General features: G+C 37.4%; 1 protein-coding gene across 6 annotated transcripts in view; it reads left to right on the top strand.

Moving 5' to 3' along the window:
- The window catches only part of LOC144376329 (uncharacterized), a 156,531-nt gene extending 131,758 nt beyond the window's left edge, over positions 1 to 24,773 (top strand). Inside the window, exons 2-4 of one of the 6 annotated variants that reach the window (XR_013436647.1) lie at positions 5,088 to 5,189; positions 5,356 to 5,377; positions 5,723 to 9,168. Coding sequence is in view for 1 of the 6 variants with exons in the window: in XM_078043682.1 (XP_077899808.1) it covers positions 5,088 to 5,185; positions 5,356 to 5,536; positions 5,723 to 5,760 (317 nt within the window). In the remaining 5 variants the exon portion in view is untranslated. Of the gene's footprint in view, positions 1 to 4,759; positions 5,190 to 5,355; positions 9,169 to 24,427 lie in introns of those variants that run through there. The other 5 variants (XM_078043682.1, XR_013436644.1, XR_013436646.1 and 2 more) reach the window with 5 other exon arrangements.
- Positions 24,774 to 24,975: the final 202 nt, after the last annotated feature.

Consider the following 24,975-nt stretch of genomic DNA (forward strand, 5'->3'; position numbering starts at 1 on the left):
TGAAGCAAGCCAGTTCCAAAAACTAAAAGTTGAATGTTTTCACGGATATGAGGAAGCTAACCCACAATATAGAGGGGAGGATGAGGGGAAGAATAAAAACACAGTATTTTAGACAATGGGGAAGGAAGGGAAAGGGAGGGGTATAGGCAAAAGAATGACACTGGAATGAACCTGACATAACTTTCCCATGTACATGTATAAAAACGTCACGGTGAATCCCACCATCACAAACCTACATGAAATAGGACTCTAACTAGAATAAAATATAGTCCATGCTTATATAATTTATACAAAAATGGATTTATTGTCATGTATGACTAAAAAGAATGAATAAATATTTTTTTTTAAAAAAAGGAAGAAAATCAAATCTATGGAAGAGCAGATGAGGAAGACAGGAACTACAAAACAGAAAACAGCACAATGGTAATAGCAAGTTCTTACCTAGAAATAATTACTTTACATATAGATGGATCAAATTCTCCAATCAAAAAATACACAGCGGCTAAGTGGAGAACAAATACAAGCCCACCTGTATGCTGCCTATCAGATTCACTTCAACTCTAAGGACACACAGGAAATGAAAGTGAAGGGATGGAAAAAGGTGTTCCATGTTAATGAAAATCAAAAGACAGCAGCAGGATTTGAAGCTTACATCAAATAAAATAGATTTTCATTCAAAACCTGTAAAAAAGGAAGACAGCTATTACATAAAAGTGTCAATTAATCCAAAGAGCATCACAATTGTTACATCTGTACTCAACACTGGAACACTTAAATATAAAAGGCAAATATTAACAGATCTGAGGGGAGAAGTAGATTATTAGTATAATAATAGTATTCTAAGACAGTATGCATAGTGGAGCACAGGGAGTCTATTCAGACTTAGAAATGAAAGAAGCATGTAGTAAGACTGCCTCACGCAGTCATGGAGAGGAAGTATTCTAATTGCTATGTGCATTAGTTTGGTGCATATCTGGACTATGCCAGGCCTTGAAAACATAAGAAAGAGTATGACTTGATAGATTTGTTGCCAAGCACAGAAAAAGAGAAGGGCAGATAATCCCAGACACAGATCAAGCTAGAGGTGGAGGCGGGAATGCAGCTGCAGGGCTCAGACCATGAGGAGCACAATTGTAGGTAAGGGAGTGATGGGAACTTCCAGTGTCAAAGGGTGTCAATCATCCAGCAGGTTGTGAAGGGCCTCAAAGGTCACTGTGCACTAACATGATGTATAATTGTTTATAACAAAGTCCTGAGTAAAATTTAAAGTACTGATTGCCTTGCTATTGAATTTTGACTGGTAAAATTGAATGTATATGATTCTGAAAAAGTTTTTGCTTATTCATTTTATCAATGGCCTAGGAGATTCAAATTTAATGTTCCTCATTTTTCCAAGAATATTGTTATATTCTTGGAAACACATGGCTCTAAACACTAAAACTTTTTTTTTTTGTTACATTCTTTCTAAATTTACATATCTTTATATTGCAGAGAAGTTTTGGTGAAAACTTTATGGTTTATATGTAACAATCTGCCTAGTCACCAAATACCAGTAGAAAAGAAAATGGATAACTAAATACAAGGAATCATATTTGGAACATATTCAAAAGGTAGAGGAATTCTTTAAAACCAGTAACTCGACTGATGTAGTAGAGTCGTTGGTTATACTCACGTAAACTTAAAAGCCAAATCAACATCTGACATCCCATTAGTGAAACATCTCATGGTTAATTGTCTAAATTTTTTTTGAGTTGGCAAATACTTCTGTCTTGACTTACTGCATTCTCTCAGTAGAAGAACTGACTACTGTGGAAATTTAAACTACATCCATGAAAGTGGAAAATTATAAGGTGACATATGAAGAGTTAGAACAGATTTACCCCAGAAGCAAAGCCAAATGCCAGCCACTGTCACGAATCCCAAGGACATCTGAATCTGAGGATAACAAGTTCCAGCAGCAGCAGCAGCAGCAGTGAGGACACGTTTAGGAGGAGACCTTGCAGCCAGACGGGTAGAGACTCCAGTCAATGCCTCATTCTCCTTACAGACAATTTAAATTCTAATCTTGACCAATAAATGGTCCAAAGGCCAACGGAGGCGGAGGAAATATGTCCTTCTCCTCAACCCCTCAAAAGATTAAATGTTGAGAGCAGAAGAATTCTCTTCCACAGAAATTCATGATTTTAAAGTTTTGTTTCCACTGACTAAATATTTCCAATTTACAAATAAATTAATTTGATTAACAGATAAACCCGCACATTTTCATGTCCTATAGGACTGGTATATGCTTGACAAAAAAACCTCTAGGGTCAGAAAGTCCTGTTGATGAAGAAGAAGTTTCTCTTTTGTTCTTTGGATTATTTACACCCGAGACAAAGGCTACACAACTTGTGGACATAATATAGGCATTTAAGTCAGAGCCTATATGTTTAGTTGTTTTTTTTCCCCCTCTCTCTCCTCTTAGGAATGTTTGGAAAAGGATGGCTTACAATTATTTTGTTATTTATTTTATAAATGCTTTACTTTGAAAGACAGATAATTGCATTATTTTGGGAACTTTCTGAACTTTATAGTAACAATAAAGAACTCATAAGCTACTCACCAAAATTTAAAAAAAAATAATTAAAATAAAATGAAAAAAAAAAACTGAATTGAATGCAAAAGTTCTTTAAATACCTGCTGCTTGCTGCATTGACAGTATTATGGATGATGCATCCCATGTTTCCATAAAGATTGGGGGAGCTCTGAATAAGGGGGAGCCATGAACAGGGATTGGACCAAAGTTTTATACTAAGAGTGTCATTCTGTTTTGTCTTAATTAGTATAAGGTATTCATTCTTCAAACATGCATTGAACATCTTCTGAGAACAAGACTCTTCTTTGCCTTCACGAAGATCTCCACATACAAAGAAAAACACCAGTACTAGTTATACCAAAACTCAATTTTAAATAGCTTATCAAAGAGCAGGCCATCTGAAAACAAAACAGGAAAACCATGATTTGAATAGGCATAGATCCCATCCATTCCTGGGATAGACAAACTGGAAGGGGTTTTTTTCTGTTTGTTTGTTTGTTTGTTTTTAATACATGATTCCAGCCCCTTTGCTTTAAAGACAAGAACCTGAAGTTTAAAGAAGTGAGGCCTCTTCTCATAGCTAATTCTTCCACAGTTGCAGAATCAGCAAAAGACAAGGTTTCTAATTTAATTTTATTTTTAAAAGCCAAATGATCATTTTCAATAACAAACAAAAACCAAACTATATAAAATAATTTAATTGAGGTCAAATCTTCTGTTCTTCTGGGGTCCTGGAGGTGAAGGGATGTGGAAAGCAGTTGTACACAGCATAAATTTTATATGCCCGTATGCACCAAGTGCTGTGCTGGATGCTTTCATAGCCAATCTCTAAATCCTCACAGCTCTACAAGATTGGTGCTATAATTTCCATTATCCAGATGAGTAACATGAAGTTCAGATTTGCTAAGGAATTTGCCCATATGCAAACATTTTATGAATGGTAAGCTTGGGATTTGAACTTTTTTCTGCCTCTAATTTTTTTTTGCTCTTTTCATTCCACCTTAATTATGGCCTGTTAGAGGAAACTCTGCATTTTTTCATAAATGAGTTCAATTTTTGCCTGCCACCTGGATTTTATGACTGCCCAGATTGATTTTTCTCTTCAATTTACATTTTTAAACTGTGGTGTTTTTTTTTTCTTTTCCCTTTATCTCTTGTTTCAGTCATGAGGTTGGAAAACATGAAAAATATGCTAGTTTTGTTCAGACTGAGAACATTCCGAAATATTTGGCCGCACCTCAAAACCCTGTTAAAATAATATTATTTATAACTCTCTGCTTGGTCAATTTTATTTTAAGTTTAGCCGTTTCCCATAGGAGGTTGTTCTTTCTCCTTGATGGTAAGGTTTGCTGCTTGGAAGCCTTAGTCTCAAAACATTTTTTCAAGTAAGGCTCAGGTCTCTGCTTTTATGATGAATAGAAACTAGTTAGACAATAGTCCAACCACTCTGAAGCAGTTAGTTGCTGATCTCACTCCCAGGAGCTTTGGGATGGGCCATGAGCAGGGAGAATGCTGTACTTTTACACATGAGCCATCAGCCCTAGTCACCAGGCATGAACCCCCAACCCTCTGCCTGGCGCCATGACTGGTCACATTTTAGAAGTGGGTTTTGGTGTGATGGGGAGGTTTCCCAGAATGCCTTCTGAGGAATACAGACCTAATTTCTTGTACATCCCACCTCAGTAAGGCTGTGACTATTGTTAGCAGGTTTGTTTAGCTTCCTTAGCAGCTTGAGACCTTTCATTGCCTTTTGAGTACATGTTTTGATTTGGGGGCAGAGATGAGGGAAAAGGCAGAACTGTTACAATGGAACCCCCACTGTAAGTAGCAAGTAGGTAAGCTTTTTTTTTTTTTTTTCCAGGGCACATGCCTGAAAGAGAAACCCCATCTTCACCCTGATGTATAACTGAACACTGTCCACCATTGACAGCAAAGCAATGTGAAGCCCAGAGGCCAAGGATTTATTATTTAGAAACTTAAACAAATAGGGTCTCTCTGAAAGGCCCCTTCCCTTTCAGACAAAAACAGTGGTCAGTGAAGCATCAATTCACAGGAAATGACAATGTTGCTGTCCCAGGAGCAGCTACCCTAAAGGAAACAGGGGCAGAAGAGAGTGAATAATTAACCTAAAAATGTGGTTACATAACCACTGAAATTCCACAATCCACAGCCCCGTGGCCTCATTTCATTCTTTAGCAACATTTCCATCCCAGCAATTGCTGGTGGCCCCTGTTCACATTCTGAAGCTCCTCTGTACCTTCTTGAGAGCTAAACACGTATTGATTTTCCCCAGACCCGAGCTCTGTCCGTAATAAGATGATTTGGTGAATGTTCTGTCAAATGCAAAGGGAAGCCTCTGCCAGACTGAGCATTAGAACACGGTGTTTTTAATAGAAATGTGAAATATCGATGCAATTATAAATCAGTGAAAACCCAGGGGGAAAGAGAATCTCATTTGAGGAGAGATCTTTAAGTTTTCTTTTTCTTCTTCTTTTTTTTTTTTCCTTGCAAGGAAAAACTGGACCAGGGAACCAAATTTATGAAGTAAGAACTGTCACCAAAGTATTCCATAGCTGTTGTTGGATCCGAGAACAAAGAAAGCCAAAGCATGTAGGTATGTAGTATGAGTATGCGAAAGGGCACATTTTAATAAATTAGTTAGTTACCTCCTTTCTTTCACTTGTGTTTCAGGCTGTTGCCCAAAATTATTATCGTTTTGGTAATGTGGTTCCTTTTCCACATTCTAGAATTTCTCCTAATTTTGCCTTCTCTTTTCCTAGATGGTGTTTGTGGATCGCCAGGGTATGTCATGGGGGTCTTTAAAGCTGGCGCTAGCTGGCTGGCCATACGGCTGTAACTCATGGTGCATGCTGTGGAGGACTGTGCAGCAAAGAGACCACGTGCTTACACTAGGGCACACTGCCAAGCTGAGAACTAAATCAGAGAGCATCACCGGCGGCAGTAAGCCAGGAGGGTATAAAAAGTTCCAAAGAGAGAAGCTGTGATCAGAGGATAGTCCATGACATCGGGCGGGACTGGGACAGCAGCAAGCAGACTGATCCCTCCTTGTAGCCCGAATCTGTCCTTCATCATGGTGGGGTTGTTTATTTAGACTGTATGTAGGTAATCTTTGTCAACCTCTTTCAGAAATTCTGGACTTGTTGAGGGAATATGCAGAAATGTGAGAAAAGGAAGAAAATGTGCAGGACGGAGATGGGAAATGAATTCAGACGGTTGGAATGAAAGAGAAACACGTTGGTTTTGATGTTGTTTTCAGAGAAGCATAGTTACCCAAACAAAAATTTCATGATCAATTACTCAAAACAATGGTAAGGAATCACGAGATTTGTTATCCAGATATTGTAAACATAGGAAAATGTGGACATGAACAGTCACATTTGTGATGGTGGCAAGGGGACAGAATAGCTGCTTTGTCAACAGAGACTTTGTGGCAGTATGCTCCTAGTTTTTCTTGTTTCTTTTTCTGTGTTAGTAAGAAGAAAACTTTTGAGGTTTTCAATCAGGTTTCAAGTATATTAGTAATAACATGTTTCACAATTCACTGATGTAAATTCATGAATGTTAAAATTTTTCTCTCCTGTTTTTAACAACTACAGCTCCTTTGGACTTTTACAAGATTCAAAGGGATTGGCAGTCCAGGTCCTACTCTTGATTTCCACTGCCCCTTTGTTCACATGCCTGCCCTTTGCACATTGGGATGTTATTGGTTTATGACTCAATGAAAGATGGGAGTCTGGCCTTTATGGACAAAATGCAAAGATATTCTAGAAATTGAGAATTCAGTAATATGAGGAAGAGGTGTTTTTATCTTCATTTGTCTTTGCAAACTGTAAGACAATTTTGTATTATAATTATAATACAAGTATACTGGTGGTTGGAAAATGTACAATATGGTGGGGAAAAAGACGTCATCTGTCATCTGAGATAGATAATCCCATAATAGAGATCCCAATGGATCCAAGAAATGTAACAAAAATTATGATCTCTATACTTATAGAGCTGTAGCTAATGTAAGAATTAAATATATCTAAGTATTGTGTAGTGACTGTTATACAAAAATTTGTTGTGAGTTTTTCATAGAAATTACACAGGCATCTGACTGTAGAGGTTCTTATAGCTCAAAGTGGAATACACAATCCTGCCTCCACACTAAAATTTTAAGCCAATGCCTAGACTCCCCATTAGAGTGGAAGCAAATAGGACACGAGGATTGTTTTTATATTTTAATTTCAGATAGAAACATCACTTAATGAACCTAAGCTATGCCAAAGGCCCACTTAATGATGTTTACTTAGCTTAGAAAAATAGTGGAAGAAATCTACTTGCCTTGGAAGGCTGGGGAGGAATTAAAATAGAGAACCATTTGCTTTCAAAAGGAAAGTTATCTAGTTTTCTAGATCTGGAACTTTTTTATGATGATACTATGTTCTCTGAAGTGCCTGAGTCATGTGGGTCAACATCACTCATGAAAAATGTGTTTAGACATGTCCTGAATTATTTAGAATAAGGCTCGGTAGTTCCATTGCTAAAGAGAATGTACAGGGGTGCCTACACAGTAAATGCAGGGTACAAGAGTGAGATATAAACAAGAAACTTGGAAATAGCAGCACTTTGAGTGAGTTAATCTGGTAAAAATATCCACATAACAGATTTGATTAGTACTCTCTCTGGGTAAACCAGTAGATAGATAATTGTAAAAGAAGGACTATAAACTCTTGATAACAGCTAAAAACCCATCAAGGAGACTTCTTAGAAAAGCAGAATGGGAATACAATACAAGGCAGTATACTGAATTTGATTAATTTTATGACACACAGTTGTAAAAAAAGACAATATTAAAAGAAGAAAGATGGCTTGCTTAGAAAAATTAAAAGAAATGTTAAGAACTAATATTTGTCCGAATATTGCCAATAATCCCTAGGGGAAAATAAAGTTTTCCTTATTCCTGCAGGTTCCCCAGACCTTACGGTAGGCAAATTCTACAGTGTGGATAAGTACGTCTCGACTTCATAGCTCAATGACACTCATGTGTAAGACCATCTACCTTAAGCAAGTTACTAAGTAAATGTAACTTCCTATGCATATTGTGTTATGGGAAAAGAACATTGGAATTGATGAACTGATGTGAATGTTCATGTCTTCTCAGGACATCTTTTTTTTCTTTGGATATTGATTGATAATGCACAAACACTTGATGGTTTGAACATCAGATTGTTAATGGTTGGATTAGTGGGAGGCAGTTCCCAGATCGAGGTAAAATTTGATTGGCACTCTAAAATGATGACACAGCATTTAAAAGTTAAGGTGTAGATGATCCCATAGGAACCATCTTGGGTCTTCCTTTGATGGTTAGGAAACTGTCTTGACATTAATGCCACTTCATCTTGCTCTAAGAGAGCGCCAAGTATTCTCAATCTCTGTAAATGTGTTTTCCCAGTGAAGAGAATAGAATTAGAGAAAGTCTGGAGTGACACAAACCTTGTTTGAGAAAAGCCAAAACTAAAAGAAGAGAAATGGTAAGATTAAAAAAAGGAAAGATGAAAAGGATTTTCATTATACTTTGAATATTATGTATTTATATATTTTAGGTAAAATACAAGAAAATGCATTATAATTGAAATGTTAAGTAAAATAAAATCAGGATGTTAAAAAGAAATAGGATTTGGGGCTGAGGCTGTAGCTCAGTGCCAGAGTGCTTGCCTAGCATGTAGGAGGCACTGGATTCGATCCTTAGCTCCATATAAAAATAACTAAATAAAATAAAAGCATTCTGTCCATCTACAAGTATATAAAAAATTAAGGAAAAAGAAACAGGATATTGATGCTTGATGCTCCCCAGTCCTTAATCATCTCTACCCTATACACTGGCATCTCTCTGAGTTATGTAGATAATTTGAACATTTATTGGGTATCTTGGGTGGGCAGGCACTGTGGTAGGCATTTGGCACCCTAAAGTTTATTATATTTCCTTGGCCAAAAACAATTGGCCAATTTAGTTAAAATAGTATTTTAGAATGACTGTTTTCCTCTGATAATGAGACTATTTTTAAATGATCTTAAAAGATACATTTTGTTTCCTTTCCCCCTCAACCTCTATAGAATGGAATATTAATTATTATTATTTTTAAATTTTTTCCCACTATTGGGGATTGAATCCAGGGGTATTCTACCACTGAACTACCTATCCAGTACGTTTAATTTTTTGTTTTGAGACAGGGTCCCCTTAGGGCCTGAGACGGGCCTTGAACTTGCAATTCCTGCCTCAGGCTCTCTAGTAGCTGAGGTGTGACCACCACAGGCAGCTCTATTTTTAAAATACAGTTAGTTATGGAGAATCAATGAAAGCCTTGATGGGACTCTTTGCTTTACAAATGAGTGACTGGAGAGGCGCCTTCTTGAGACCATGAAGAGGTTGAGTGCTCCCCAAGGAACCCAGGTCAGCATGGAGGAGACCTGGGGCAGGGGGTGGTTTTCTGTCCCTATCTAGGAGAGAAGTGACAGTTTTCCCCTTTGCTCTTCCTTTGTGCCATATGTATAAAATTAATGAGATCTAAAAAAATATTTCCCGTCAATTGGTCTGTGTTCTTTTGTTCACCCAAGTTTATCCCTTTGGGGAAATCGTTGCCCTTATCTGATTTTATTTTTGTGGGGCTGGAGGTCTGCCTGGCATCTGACTTTGCTCCAGGGCTTTAAGGATCTTCCTTTAGTCAGGCTGATCTCTCCTTCCCATCTCCACTTCTGTTCAGACACATTTTGCATCTAATGATTTTATAAGTTTTGTGCTTTGACTGCTTAATATCTCAAAATCCTTTTAGACCAGATTATATTTACTGGGGAAGAACATCAATGAAAGGATATGATTGAATTACTTTAGTCAAATATCTTTGTTTAAAAAAAAAAAGTGTGGTCTCAATTATGGCAATTTTTAAAAACATAGCTTTTGGATTGAAAAACATATCTATCTTTTATAAAAATAAGACTATTCATTGTGAAAAAACACAGTAATGTTATTCTCATTTTGAAACAGTTAAATTTAAGTAGTGATGGTACAAAATATTGTGGCTTGAGATTCAGTGATCTGGGTTCTAGTTCTTACTTTTCTCTCAAGTAATATCAAGGAGATTAAACTCTAGGACTTCTTTGAGTTCTCTAAAGGTAGGATTCAATTAAGTGATTTTTTATTACAGCATCTAGATGTTCCAAGTCTCTGTGGGGCATTATGTCATAACAAGGTCCTTTAAGACAGAAATTTAAATTTGAAATTACGATTTCATATCTTAGAGGAATCAGTATGATTCTAATACGAATAAACAGGTATTGAATGACATTCCTATCTTGATCTCACCTGCTATAATGCTCAAATAAATAATCAATATCATCAATTAAACTGTTTTGAGAAGGTACATTTGATCTTTCTTTAAAAACAAAGCTGTTCATATAAATGTAATATGAGTCATATATGTCATTTATATTTTCTACTAGTCATATTCAAAAAGTTTTTAAAAGTCAAAGTAGTTTTGCTGTTATATTTTAGTTAACTCTACATATCCAAAATATAATTTCTTTAAATATAATCAACATAAAAGGTTTTATTGAGATTCACCATATTTGGCATTCTTTTTTAAAATCAAGCCTTAAAAGTCTGGTGCGTATTTTATATTTACAACAAACCTCATTTTGGATTAGCCACACACTTCAAGTGCTATATAGCTGCACATGGCTTATAGCTAGCATGTCAGACTGTGTAAGTTTAGATAAAATACTTCATTCTAATCATAACTTTTAAAGCTATGTATTAAAATATATGAAAAAAACCCTCTATACCTTTGTATTCAACTGAATTTCAATTAACCTTTTGAGAAGATTGTGTTTGCCCAGGTTTTGACAATGTGACCACTTTCATACAGCACAAACCTCAGGGATGTCAATCATTTCTTAGAGAATGTAGGTTGTGCAACGAATCCCAATTATCCAGTATCCATGACAGGGGCTGTGATGGCTTTGCCTGAGATTTCAAAACTGGACTCAACTTGAAAGTGACATATTTCATTGTGTTCATTGCAAAACTGATGCCTTATCAGAAAACCTATTTTTCTACTGCCTCTAGCTTATTGACCACTGCAACAGACTTATAAAGTCTTCATATATGCTTCATCCAGTTCTTTGTACACACCCACAGCAGAGAAAGTTAGTCTAGATTTGCACAATTTTGGGCTGAGGTCTTGAATAGAGGTGTTACTTTATAATTAACTTTTGAGCTAAATGATTTAAACAATCTTCATTTTTTTCTCTTTTGTTCTTTGGTTCCCTATGTTTGTGATTTTAAAATAGGAATATGTGACATTTTGGAAAGTTCTCAGAGAAGGATCAGAGGATGAGAATTCACTTTGAGTCAAATTTAAGGTGTGCTGAAGCCTCCTTCTATGGGGTACATGTCAATTGAACAGAGATTTTGTGTGTGTGTGTGTGTGAAATGCTTTTTAAGAGCAGTCGATTTAGAGGTGAATATGGTTTCCTCACAAATTTCAAAATATACCTAACAACTTAACTTCATATCAAGTTTTTTTACTCTTTATAGTGTTTTAAACTAGGGAGACTTTGGAAATGAGTTAGTCTTCACCTCAAAGACATGTAGTGAGATTAAAATGATTGCAAATATAATGAAAATTAGAGGAAGACACCAGGATTCTAACCCAGGATTTCTCTTGACTTCTGATCCAAGGCTAACTTTGACAACAAATTTTTTTCAAGTTTTTGATGTTCACAGAACTTAGGGATTTCAAGATGCTGAACCTCAAACTGGGAGTTTAATGGACACAAACCATGAGTATTAGGTACTTTTAAATTTCTTTCAGCTCAGCAAGGTCTAAGTCTGGTGACCTGAACAACTATACAGAATCATCTACAGTACTGATCATGGTATTGATTTATGACTCCTCTCCTCACCCTGGAATTGGGATTTCTCAGAATAGATCTTGGGATTTTAATTTTCATCAACGTTCTCAGATAATTTTCATTCCCATTTAGGTTGAATACTCCCCCATCTTTTATTCTATGGCTGAGGAAATAGAGAAGATGAACTAATTTAAAGTGGGCCTCTATCCCAAGGCCAGCAGATGATCAGAGCCTACCTGGGTCATCCCCTAAAAGACCTTGCTCTCTTAATAATGTTCCACATCATACACTCAGCAATAAGGATTGTGTGTGTCTGTGAGTATGTGCACACACATACATGTGCTGGAGATTAAACCTAGAGCCTAGAAGTGCATGCTAGACAAGCACGCTACCATTGAGTTATATCCCCAACCCCAACAATAAGCATTTTAAAAAACAGATTTACTTAAATTAAAATTAGCCAAACAGATTCCCTTCCTGCAGTTATTCCACTTAATCAAGCTTTTACGATTAAACTTTGGGGCAGCATTCTTCAGAGAACCTTGCAAGCAACTTCTCAGCACTTCTCTCACTTTCAAGGTATAAGGTAATAGAAGGAGATGCCCATATATTTTTTTTCTGTGGCAGGTGGAATCATTTAGGTAGGTTTATGTAAATTTTATGCAAATGTAGCACATTTTATGCTCCTAAACTTACGGGGATCATAACTATTTTATTCACCAAAAGTTGGCCTTCAGCAAGATCTTATTGAGGACTGATGATCTATGTAGCCTCCTTCTTCCTGGACCTGTGTGACATTTATCATCATCCTACTTGGATACTCAAAGGCTTGCAGTACATGAATGTAGGGCTGAAATAAGATCCTGGTTTTTCTCCAACCCAAGCTGAATAAACTCTTGCAAATATTTGAGGATCATTCCTTGGACTTGCTTCTTTAGCTCAGTACCACTCATCTTGATTCATTTATGCCACAGAAGAACAGTCATTCAGATTACAATGTTATTCAGTCAATTTTTATTCACCCTAACATACATGTGTGGAAAAAATTACTAAATTTTATTAGTTTTCAAAGAGGCTGTTTGCCAATGGCTAAATTTAGGAAAAAAGAAAAAAAACATTCTTGACAATGCCGCTCTAGAGAAAAGTTTAAGGGGTGATGATTTCATTAATTTTCAGAGCATTATATCCAGCTGGCAAAGGCTTTTCTATACCATTGTGGCTTACTGCCTTTGAAATCACTTTCTTTTCTTAAATTAACCTGTCTGAGCTAAAGTGACACAATAGCAATAACAGTGTGATAAAATTGGCCTCTTTGTATAATCTTAAACTAACTTAAATAATAGTACCCTCAGTTTATGACTGCTGCAATGTACTCCATAAAAAGAGATTGGTGCTAGGAACATTTATAGATCCCCATATTAGTTTTATTGATAGATAAAAAAAATAAAAAATGAATTCATATATATGTAAAATAGAGACTTCTAGCCTTAAGAAGGAGGAATTCACCATTCAAAGCCTCAATACCTGGTGGTTCCAGTTGAAGTAGTGAGAAGAGCACCAAGCTTGGAGCCAGAGGGCCCAGATCTAAATGATGGCTTTATCATCTTACCTGTGTGAGCTCAGGACAGTGAGGGAATTTCTTTGGCCCTCAGTTTTCTCATCTACAAACTGGGAATACTAATACCAATGCCATATTTTTCACTGGGTGTTTCAAAAATAATAAATGTGAGTGATAAGAGCAGGAAGTTACTCCTAGATTTCCAAGGAGTTGATCACATGGAGAGGAAAGAAGTCAGAGTGAGTGTTTTTTTTTTTTTTTTTTTTTTAGAATATGCACATCCTATAGTGTCTGTAGGGGAGGGTTCTAGATTAGTGTAATGAGGTCTGAGCAGCAGGAGAAGGGAAGGAAGGCAAAGATTACCAAGGAGGAAGAACACAGAGTGAAAGTTAGCATCGTGGACACTGTGAGGATGGTACTCTTCAAGAAAATTCAGAGAGAATTTTTATGAGAATAATGAATGAACAGGTGGATGACTGGACAGCGGGATGGATGCATGGATATGCTAGGTGAGTCCCTGCACCTGCCTTTAAAGAAAACCATCAGACAAGTTCTCCTTTATGGTGACTGCTCAATGGGCTGAGCAGACCTAAGGGTGGCTCAGAATTCTTTAGGCACAAACCAAGTAGTTTTGTTTCTTGAATATGACTAATAGCAATCAGCTTAAAACTTGTCTTTCTTTCAAGTGAATTGAGTTCTTGATCCTGTTGCTTCTTCTCTTGGATCCCGATTCTGCTTTGGGAGTCACAGAACACTTCCCTCCCTTTGACATATGGAAGCACTTTTATAAACAGCATGCCAGATGCCAAGATGGTATGGGGGTCTGCGCTCTGTTTGTCAGCCCATGAGTTCCAGCCTTTAAAGCCTCCATAAAATTACAAATCATATTAAACTTGGACTTGTGAAAGTTAACTTTGGCTTTATCTTTCTGAGACTCTCCAACTTATAAACACAATAAGCCAACATATGAGACATGCATTATCAATCAGGTTTTTGGAGATGTGAACACAACTTGAAATTTACAAGGTTACCAAGATCCCACTACAGGAGAATACAGGTCCACAAAAAGTCCACTTTATCTGTAATGTTCATGAAGTGGAGGACCATGTTATGTTAAAAAAAAGAAAAAGAAAAATACAAAGGCTATCTATGGTATTATGTTTTCATTGAAAAAAACAATCCTTTGCAAAAACATATCTCCCACTGTTTCAGTGATGGGAAGGATGAATCTTTTATCATAGACGCTGACCATTCTTTCAACACTCATCCATCTTTCTTTCTCTCTCTCCCTTTCTTTCTTTCTTTTTATATCACTCATTCATCAAATACTACTTTATTTCTGCTAGGAATTTGCTCAGTGCTAGTGTTGGAGATACTGAGTAGAAAGAGACATGGTTGCTGACCTGAAAGATCCTGGTCATCAAGTGTCTAAAGCAAGAGGCCAGGCAAGATACTAGGAATACAGATGAGAAAAGAAGATTGTAACTAGCAGTGAGAAGCCAGTGGAAGGAAGGAGGAAAGGTAGAATTTGAAGTGCAAATAAATAGCAGGTGATATAAAATGTCTATGAGGAGGTTATAAATCTGTAGTCTCTGAAAAACCATACAGCTCTAAGTTCTACCATAGGAGAAAACAAATCCCAGGGAGTCAAAGGACAAAATATAGCCTCTCAGGACAGGTTCTTTTCTACCCTCTCCAGCAGTTTGATCTCATATCTGATCGCCTCATTTGGTTAGTGGAAGCCATTACCTGTGGCTCGTGTTTTATCATATTGTATTACAATGCCAAGTAGAGTAACATTTTATATTTCCTATTATAGGTGATACTTTCATGGAATAATAGCTTATCCTTTAAAATGCTCATCAGTTGAATCTAGTTGTCCCAATACGAAGGCTTTTTAAAAACTCTATTCTGAAAACACTTTCTAGAAGACATCTTTAATTTTCCAGACCAATCGTTCTCTAATTGGTATCCCAAGAGTTTAAATGCTCTAAATGGTACCCTCTTAATTTTTAAGAACTAAAATGGCTCGGGGAATTTTCTAATTTAAGTTCCAAGAAAATCCAACACAAATACTGACAAAAGTAGGATGTCATTCTATGCATAAATTCAGTGAGGAAATTTAATAAAAAGCTTATTTTTACCAATTACATTTCTTTGAGTTTCCTAGAAAAGAGTGATATTATCTAAATTAGCATGCAACCTAGAATTTAAAAAAGAGGTTAAATAAAAAGATCTTTTAGTCTAATTCTTACAATGTCCATTTGTACATAAACTGGGAAAATCTTGTTTATAAAATCTCTACTTTTTTTTTCTTTCTCAGGTGAAAATATTAGCCCGAATTTTCTGTAAGATATTAGAACAGAGAGAGAATCTTGATTCTTGTCCTAATTTTCTTTCTCCATTTTTTCAGCATTGACATAGGGGGTCAAACACACATTGAAAACAGAACTTTACAAGGACTAGAAAAGGAAATAAGGAGTTAAAAACCAGAAAAGTAAAAAATGCACTCTCTCTTCTTTCCAGAGTACTGGATAGAGATAAGGGTGTGGTTCTGAAGTGAGTCATTATTCCACAGCCTACAAGAGCCCTGAGGAAGAGGTGCTGTTACAGAGACATTTATATAACAATTAGCTCCGAAACAATGGGCAGGCAGCACTGTGTTGTTCTGCAAAAATGTTCAAAGAGGAGGAATAATTTTGTCCCTCTAAAATCTAATATCCTCTCTTTTTCCCTATATAATTTAGAGCATGCTCTTTCTTTCTCTTTTTCTCTCTCTAGCAAAATATGTGTTACGCACTAGTAGGTAGTGAGTGAATTCTTTTTGTCAGCAGAAAGAAAGGCAGTTTTTGAATACCAAAAAATAGCTCCTTTGTGTTAAAATATCACATACCCAAAGACATTTTAGGGGAGAAAGGAAAGATTCATGTTCCGAATTAATATTTTTAAAATATACGGGCAGAGAAAGGTGAGCAATAGAACAGGAAGAAACTGACATGAACAGACTGAGAAGAAACACGCAACCTTATCTATAGTCATGGCAGACCCAAGGTCTGGATTTCTATCCTGTTTATAATGCCCCCGGCCTTTTCTGTGATCTGAGAATGATAATTTATCACCCAAGGCCATGTCTGTAGGAGACAGGCATTTCTAATCATCCTGTGTGGTTGAGGACATTTCTTTTCTTCCTTACCTTAAACTACCTGTTTCCTATACAATACCATCCACAAGACAGCATGAACCAACCTGTATATAGAAGATGGCCCTAGTGCTGGGGACACAAGTAAAATCTCATGCCTTCCCTTGTCGTTAGATCTTTAAGTCACACAGACACCTTTAGGATTCATATACTTTAAGGAGACCTCTTATCCATTCTTTACATATATCCAACCATAAGCCAGTTACAATGAGTTTTGAAAGAAGTGATTAGTATCAATTGCTTCTGTAGCTCCAGGATCCTTTTCTGTGTCCATATTTTTCTTTTGAAGAACCAACCACTCTTTGTCACAGCCCATCTTAGTGACACTGTCAGTTTAGCTGGCTTATCTTTCTTTGGGCCAGTAAACGTGGACAGGTGATCCAAGTTTGAAGAGTGAAACATATTCCCAAGAATTTGAGTTTTCAGTGGAATGACACAAACAAGGATCATGGTCACTGGTTCATTTTGCTAGTGGTGCCGGGAAGAGAGTCCCCATCAATGCATTCTTTCTCATACCTACACCATGTGAATTTTCCTGATTTTTGTGCCTTCTTCCTGAAGCCTGGCTGATGAACTTCTTTCTTTGGGGCCATTGGTTAATTGATATAATTGCTATGAATTTGATTTTAAGTTGGCCAGAGTGTTTACAACCCAAACCTCCTAACTGTAAAAAGTGGAAATATTTTCTCAATAGGACTCATGTCTTAGAAAGTTAACTGGGTAAAAAAAGTTGTGGGGCGATAATGTCCCCACTATCAGAAATTCATGTATTGGTAATTTCTTTCCATTGGATTTGTCTAAGTTTTCTTTGCTTATTCATTTATTTGATTATACAGTCTTTTATTCATTCGCTTGTTGACTATTACCATCTTTAACGTATTGACAATATTCCTTCAAATATCTGTATATTCCTTCAAATCATCTCCCGTAAGTCTTTGAGTAAATATCACAATGAGACCTGTGATCTCCCCAGACTACAGGTCCAATCCACTTGTCCTGATTTTTGTTTGTTTGTTTTTACAGATCCCCTTCATTTTGTAAGGTACTGTGTGATTTATTTATTTATGACACCATTGGTTATTGTCACTTGTTACAGTTTGATTTTGGAATGTCCCTTTTAAAATTCTCATGTGTTGAAGACTTGGTCCCTAATGCAGCAATGTTCACAGGTGGGACTGTTGGGAAGGGGTTAGATCATGGGGGCTCTGGCCTCATCAGTGAGTTAATCCATTGGTAGCCAAATGGAGTACTGGGAGGTGGCAGAAACTTGAGGCAGGCGGGGCATTTTTAGGGGAAGTAAGTCAATAGGACATGCCCTAGAAGGGTATTTCTTGTATCCAGGCCCTCCTCCACCCTCTGCATCTTCACTGCCAAGCCTGAGCAGCTTTCCTGCACTTACTGCCATGATCTTCTGCCTCACATCAGCCCACAGAAATGGAGCCAGCCAAACAAGGGCTGAAATCTCTGAAACCCTGAGCCAAAATAACTCTTTCCTCCTCTAAGCTGTTCTTGCCAGGTATTTTGGTCACAGCAATGAAAATATGACTAAACCATTAATCTTCCCGAAATAAGGAATCAACTCCAAGAAGGCAGGAATTTTTGTCTGATTTGTTCTTTTTTTTTTTTTTTTTTTTTAATTCCAACCAACTAGAGTAATGCCTGATATTGGTTGAACAGATATAAGAGATAAGGGATTCTTTTTAAAAGTACACACATACTTGACTAAAGGAGCTTATTGTGGTGACTTTTTAACATGCCATCTTGGCTTGGTTGAACTATGTTCCTCAACATTCTTTTTCCTGTGTGTTTTCAATGAGTATGAGCCATGACGTAGATTCCCAGGGGAGGCCTGGCATGGAAGGTAGAAGTGAGGCAGCAGCTATTTTATAACTAATCTCTGTGCTTATGTGTTGGCTCCTCCCATTGGTGCCAGCAGGAGCCAGGCCTGCAACTGCTCCACCTTTTTGTTCTCTTCCTTTAAAAAGCTTCATCAATTCCTGGACCAGGGGTGTGTTTCAGCTCCATGACCAAAGGGGCACAGGCTTTTCTCTGGACACTCACACCACCAAAGTCAGAAGCAATAAGAACACACATGTTTTGTGGTTTGCCCTCATGGGTTCCAGTCAGGTCTGATGGAATCCCATCTTTGATCTCATCCCCTTCATGTCAGTCTTCCCTTTCCAACTGCTTACCTTGGACTTCAGCCATAGACTGAAGTGACATAGACTGATGACCCATCTTCCACAACAGTGTAAGGTCAAATTCTATTTTTCAAAGCCCACAAATACCAAAGTAAACCCTTCCTCTTCCAGGAGATATTCATCTCCTGGTTGTTCTGCCTTTCTGAATTCTGAATGGACTTTGACCTCTGGCTGGCACAGATATGGAGGAGCTGCTGTAACAAAATCTAAAATGTGAGCATCGCTTTGGAATTTGGCAATATATAGAAAATGGAAACACAGTAAGAATTTTGAGGAGAGTCTTGGTAAAAGCTGCAAGTACATTGAGCCCATTATCCATGGAATTTTGAACTCTGAGGAGGCAGGCAGTGAGTTTGTAAAGGAAGGGGAGAAAAATCTTACTGGACACTGGCAGAGAGGTCAGAAATCTAGCAAGACTCGTACGTGCAGTAACATGGAAAGTAGACATGTGCCCGATGAACGTGGGGACCTAGATAAAAAGATTTTCAAGCAGAGCATTTAGGTACTGCCTGGGTTCTTCTTGCTGCTTAGAGCAAAATGTAAGATGAAAGACAAGCCAAGGGAAGGACTGTTAAACAAAACTTCAAAACAAAGCCAGGACTAAGGGTTTTGAAAGCTCTCAGACTATTCAGAAGATCAAAGAGGCCAAAATTTAAAAACAAATAAGAAATAATTTTTTAAAAAGCTCCTAACAAATATCAAATCCAGCGTAATGCCAAGAAAACATTGTGTGAAGGGAAAAGACCAGAGAGTAACTGTAAAATCTTTTTATTGAGAGCTCAAAAAGATCTAAGGTGATGCCTTAGAGAACACTCAGACTTAAGACCCTTTGAAGAGATTAAGAGTGTCCCACACAGATTTTCTCCATAAATAATAGGGCTTCCAGGAAGCTGAGGGACACTGTCCTTAGTCATTTTAGCACAGGTTTAAGGTAGAGAGGGATTTATCTGGAAGAGACTTGTGGGTATAGCTTTTGTCTAATGAATTTAACCCCAGAAAGTTTCACAAGAAGTCCACAGAGTTCTCAAAAGAGATATGTACAGAAACATTACCATTTGAATGGAGGAGACAGAGACAGAATAGAATAAAAATGGAGTTTTGAATTCAGAGAATTTTAATACCTGCTACTTTTAGCAAAAATGGAAAGAAGATTAAACGGTAGAACCAAGAGTACAGAAGCCATAGTAGAGAAACAAAAGATTATTTCTTATATGAGACCTAATCAAGGATCTTCTATCATTTACCTGACTGGAGTTTAGAATTGTTATGGATCGGTAATTCTGATGTCTGTCCTCCAACCCTACTTGGAACAGGACTATATAGAATGGATCTTAGGCTTATCCCACTGTATATTGACAGACAGAACACAATTTTTTTTTTTATTCTTTCAAGGTTTATGGATTGCAAGGAACAGTACTTGAGGAGTCTTTTTTAAGGAACTATCCTTGAAAAATGTCATCTAGACTTGGTCTTAAATGATGAGATTCTGGCCTTTCAGTCAATGTCGCAATGTGATGAGAGTTTTGAGGTGTTTGGGGGCAGTGAGTGTATTTTGCATTTGTGATGGACAAAAGTCACTGGGAGCCAGAGGATGGACTGTGAAAGCAGAGTAGTCTCTAATATGGCCCCAGTGATCCTTGCTGCCTGGATTTCACACTCTTTTCTGATTCCCTTCCTGTTGAGCGTGGTCTTACAGCCTCACATCTCATAAATAGAATGCAGTGGAGGTAACAGGATGTTAATTCTGAGGTTTAGGTTATAAGGTACTGTGGTTTGCTTTGAGGAGGGGCTGCCCCCAACCCCTCTTTTGAATGGCTTACCCTAGGGGAAGACAGCTGCCATGCCATAAGGCAGCCCTGTGGCAAGTCCCAGGGGAGTGAGCTTGGAAGTAGGCTTTCAGTGATTCACAGCACTGTGAATCAGCCTGGAAGCAGACTCTCCCTCAGCCAGACCTTGAGATAATGGAAGCCATCCCCCCCCCCATCCAAAGTCTTGACTGTGGCTCATGAAAAAAACGGAGCCCAAACTACTCAGCTAAGCTCCTCTTGGACTCACAATTGCCAGAAACTGTTGGAAAATAAACATTCATTGTTTTCATCTATTAAAAGATGAGACAATAGGTCATGCAGAAATGGGTTAAAAATGCATTAATACTCTACAGGATAGACTATGCTATAATGTTCTAATTGTTATTATGCAGCATTCTCTGAAAAAGCAATTCCAATCTGTTTAATAGGATGCCATTATCAATGAATCTTTTATTTACCATTTGAAGAGCACCATCTTCAAGTTTGGTTTCTTATCTCTCCACTGACTTAACTGTTTTTTTTTTTTTTTTTTTTGGTTAATTCTTTCTTTTAGTTGCAGAATGATAACTAACAAGGGCATGAGGACATGTCGTGTCCTTGTATTCTTGGAATCCTGTCAGGCTAAAAAGCTCAAAGATAAGATGAATTGGATTTGTATATACCAGTCACATGCTTTATCTGTGCCAAGAACTGTGAAAATCGCTTTATGTAAACATTTTAGACAATTGTCTATTAGTCCTTTGAAATAAGCATCATTGTCACTGCACTTAAAATAGACTTGCCCAATGTCACACCTTGGTGACACAGGTCTCAAATTTGAGTCCAGACCTGCCCACCTGCAAGGAAGACCTGAGCCCTTAATCCCTCTAGGCTAAGTCCTCTGGGGCTGCTTTGCACAGATAGAACAGTAAACTGCAATGGGTAGATCTGTTTCATGACCCAATGCTTACTACAGAACTAGGATCATCCTTTTCATATTCTCATGGATGCCATCTGAGAGGGTTTTGAATCCTTAAGTTCTCTTCCCTAATTCTGAGCCTGTGATATTTTTGAAGAGAGAGAGGTGAATGCCCAAGCTGAAATAAACTGTTACCAGATTTTTGCCTTTGCCCCTAAGAAAACTTCAACTGATTTTAAATGTTGTTCAGAATGTGGGCGATACTTGAACTGGCTAATTATATTGATTTCCAGGCTCAGGAGTACACAACTATAAGGGATAAATCAGAGAGTTTACAGAATATTTGACTGAGTAGGACAAAAACTCCTTGGTTATGCCTGTAACCATGTCTAGTAATTTGCTTCTCACTGAAGGGCTGGTGTATATGGTGAACTATTATGTGCCAGAATATGTACCAGGGCATTATGCTTCTAGGTCATTCTGACAAACATCAGTGACTCATTTATATTTTTTTAAAAAGTTGCAAGATGAAATAAAACATATTCTATGATATTTACAAGTGTCTGTATTCTATTTGAACAACCAGATCTTTTCTTTATTACTTGGAATTAGCACAATTTTTGAAAATGGAAGTTTGGTTAAGGTTCTTAAGTATATATTTATTTGCTTTACTTCTTAATTTTCCAACAGACTTACTTTTTTCAATATTCAATTCTTTTACTTCTTATTTTTAAGTGTCAGCATAGTTTTAAAAATTAATTGTTGAAAGATACGTTCTATGATTTCTTTTTCTTTCTTTCTTTCCTTGTTTTGGTCATCTTTCTGGTAACTGGACTATACATTCGGTCATAGAAAGATGGGCAGGTCAAAATTTATCTTATTGAACCAGTGTTTCTGAAGTCATTTCCCATTTATTTTTTCTTTTCTTTTCAAACTTTCCCTTGAAAAGGCATTGTGGCTCAGCGTTAGGCACTGGGTTTGACCCCCAGCATAAAAAAACTAAATAAACAAAATAAAGGTATTGTGTCCATCTACAACTAAAAATATTTTAAAAGAGAAGAAAATTAGTTGGAAAAGACCTGCAAAGTTTTTTTTTTTTTTTCTTTCCTCTTTAGGCTACTGGATGGCCAACTGCCAATTCATTCTGCATTCCTCATCTGATGTGCACAAGATACAGGGAAATTGTGGCTGCTTTTGGAGTTGGCAATAGTTAAATGGAATTATAGAGTGACTCAAAGCAATATGTATTTTGTAGAGTCTTTTGATTATGCACAGCTTTCTCTGAGACATAAAAACCTCTTGAAGGATTAGCTTGCTAGAAAGAATTACCATTTTGGAAGATTTGTGCCACATTTCAATGATAAAATTATTCAGAAAAAAAATGCTTCTCTGTAAATATTCTCTAAATTCTTACAAACATCTGAGCCTTTGGGGGCCAGAATCAGGGCATAATTTGCATAAATTAAACATACACACAGAGACTCACAGGACTTGTATGCATCTGATAATCCAAAGGCCTCTCCAATGTGCTCTGATCCTCTCTGGAAAGTTTCATCAGTATCACTGTGCCATCTCCTCACAAAGACCTGTGACACAGACTGAATGCATGCCTGTAGAGACTTTATTTTAAGCTATGGATGTACTTTGCTACATTAAAGTGGCAGCTAAATTAACTTAGTTAGGATTCAAGTAGGTTATATGTATCTTTCCCTCAACATATCAGTGTGAAATATGAAGTTAATTTTTTTAATGTTATACCTTAAGTGAGCTAAGGCATATATTACAATTTATCCTATGATAACTCTTCTGATAGATTTAAATGCTTTTTTTTTTCAAAATGAGACTTGCGTATTTCTACTAAGTGAGATAGTTCTACCCACAAATTCTCTGAGATCAATCATGTTTAATAATTAATTTTAATAATTAATCTGATTTGCTCATTGGAATTTTTGGTTATTTTATGTAACTCTCTTATGAAAATTCCGAGCATTGATAAAGCATTCATGTTAGAACATAACTTAGAGAAATTTTATGAATTGGTTAATGTTTCATCAGAAATAACCTCAGGTGAGTAATTTCACATAGTTGACTATTGATGGGCCACTGTAATGAAAGAATAAAATGTGAGTCAAACACTACCTTCCCTGATGATGGAGTCCATGTCAAGCAAAAATATGACTTCATAAACTCACTTTGCATATGAGTCCAGTTGTTGTCTTAAGGCCATATAGCCTGGGCTTGTAGGATCCCAGCCAGAAAGTGGGTAAAGGAGGGGCAGTGGGATGTGAGCAAGGCTTCCGTCCTTATCTAAGCTCTCCTCAGGCCAGGCATCCAGCTTGCTTATGCCAATATGGAGGGGGTGCATTTTGGAGGGGTCAACTCCAATTACGACCTAGCCTAGGACAGGAAAAAGTCAGAGAAAGTGCAGGCATCTATGGTTGGGATGAGAGTCAGCAAGACAGAGCTGTGAGAGGAGGGGGTGAAGAGAGCTGTGATATTCCTGGAAATAATTTGCTCCCATGTCACCCCTGTAAAAGGCATCTCCTTTAAATCAGGCAGGCATAATGAATGGTGTGACACCTGGTAGCCTGCCTTTCATCCTAGAGATAGCCCCATTACCACTCACTAAAAACGGTCTGTCACTGCAGTGCTCTGGGGCCATTTATTTTTCATGATCCTCTTGGCAACGTGACTGGGATTTCCTGAAACCACACACAGGTTCCTGCACAGTGAGTGCTTGCATTAACGCCCCTGATTCTTTGCTTCCAAAGGTTATCCTGGTGTGTGTGTGTGTGTGTGTGTGTGTGTGTGTGTGTGTGTGTGTGTAGAATAGAGAGAGAGAGAGAGAGAGAGAGAGTATGTGTGTGTGTGTGCATGTGTGTGTGTGTGTGTGTGTGTGTGTGTGTTTCCCAAAGGCAAACAAAGAAACAAACAGAGCGTAACCTATGCTTGGCTTTTTGGAAACACTGCTTATGGGCCAAGTGAACACAGGCTAAAATTTAATCTCATGACATCAAGAACATTCAAAGTTTACAGTTTAATGCATAGGATATAAGCAAATTTTAAAAGCAATTTACAAATTATCTCAGCATCCCCAAGGTCCAGATTTCACAATCATGAAAGGCAAACTTGAACAATTGCAGCAAAGCAGGGGCTTCTGATTTGCTGGCTGCTTCAAATAACAGTTGTCCCTTTGATAATATTGATACCTATCTCCTTTCTCAATCTAGTGCTTCTCTTGCACTTTGTAACATATCCCATCTGTTTTTTAGGGCCACTGTCACAAGGATGCCTGGATGAGTGAAGAAAGGCCTGATTGAGCGCAAGGTCCTATCAAATGTCAAAGCTGGCCCTGGCTGACCTCCCATCTATTCAGAGCTGCTTTGATTTAATCTCTAAACTGGCTGCTTCTCTAGGCTGTGAGTTCTATCTGCAACCCATGTGTCAGCATTGAGATATGACCTGCTTCACGCTCCATTCATCTCATTTGAAGGACGGAAATTAAAATCGAGGGTCGAAGAGGGGAACTGCTCAAAATACACACACATTAACTGAAGCCTTTTGTGTGGGTGCATTATAGGAGTTTGAACAACCATTAAAAATTATATTAAAATGAAATTGATCTTTACTCCACTGAAATGGTTTAGAACTTTCTCTCCCCTTACCGCCCCTTCATCTATTCTTCTTTCTTCCCTCTTCTGTTTGTAGTACTCACGTATACTGATCTCATTAAGGTTCAGAGTAAAGGAGGAGAAACATTTATAATTTTTCAGTTTCTTTAAAATGGTGGCCTTTCGAAAATTCATACATTGCCTATAAT

This window comes from Ictidomys tridecemlineatus, chromosome 3 (assembly GCF_052094955.1).
Source record: "Ictidomys tridecemlineatus isolate mIctTri1 chromosome 3, mIctTri1.hap1, whole genome shotgun sequence".
NCBI lineage: Eukaryota > Metazoa > Chordata > Mammalia > Rodentia > Sciuridae > Ictidomys > Ictidomys tridecemlineatus.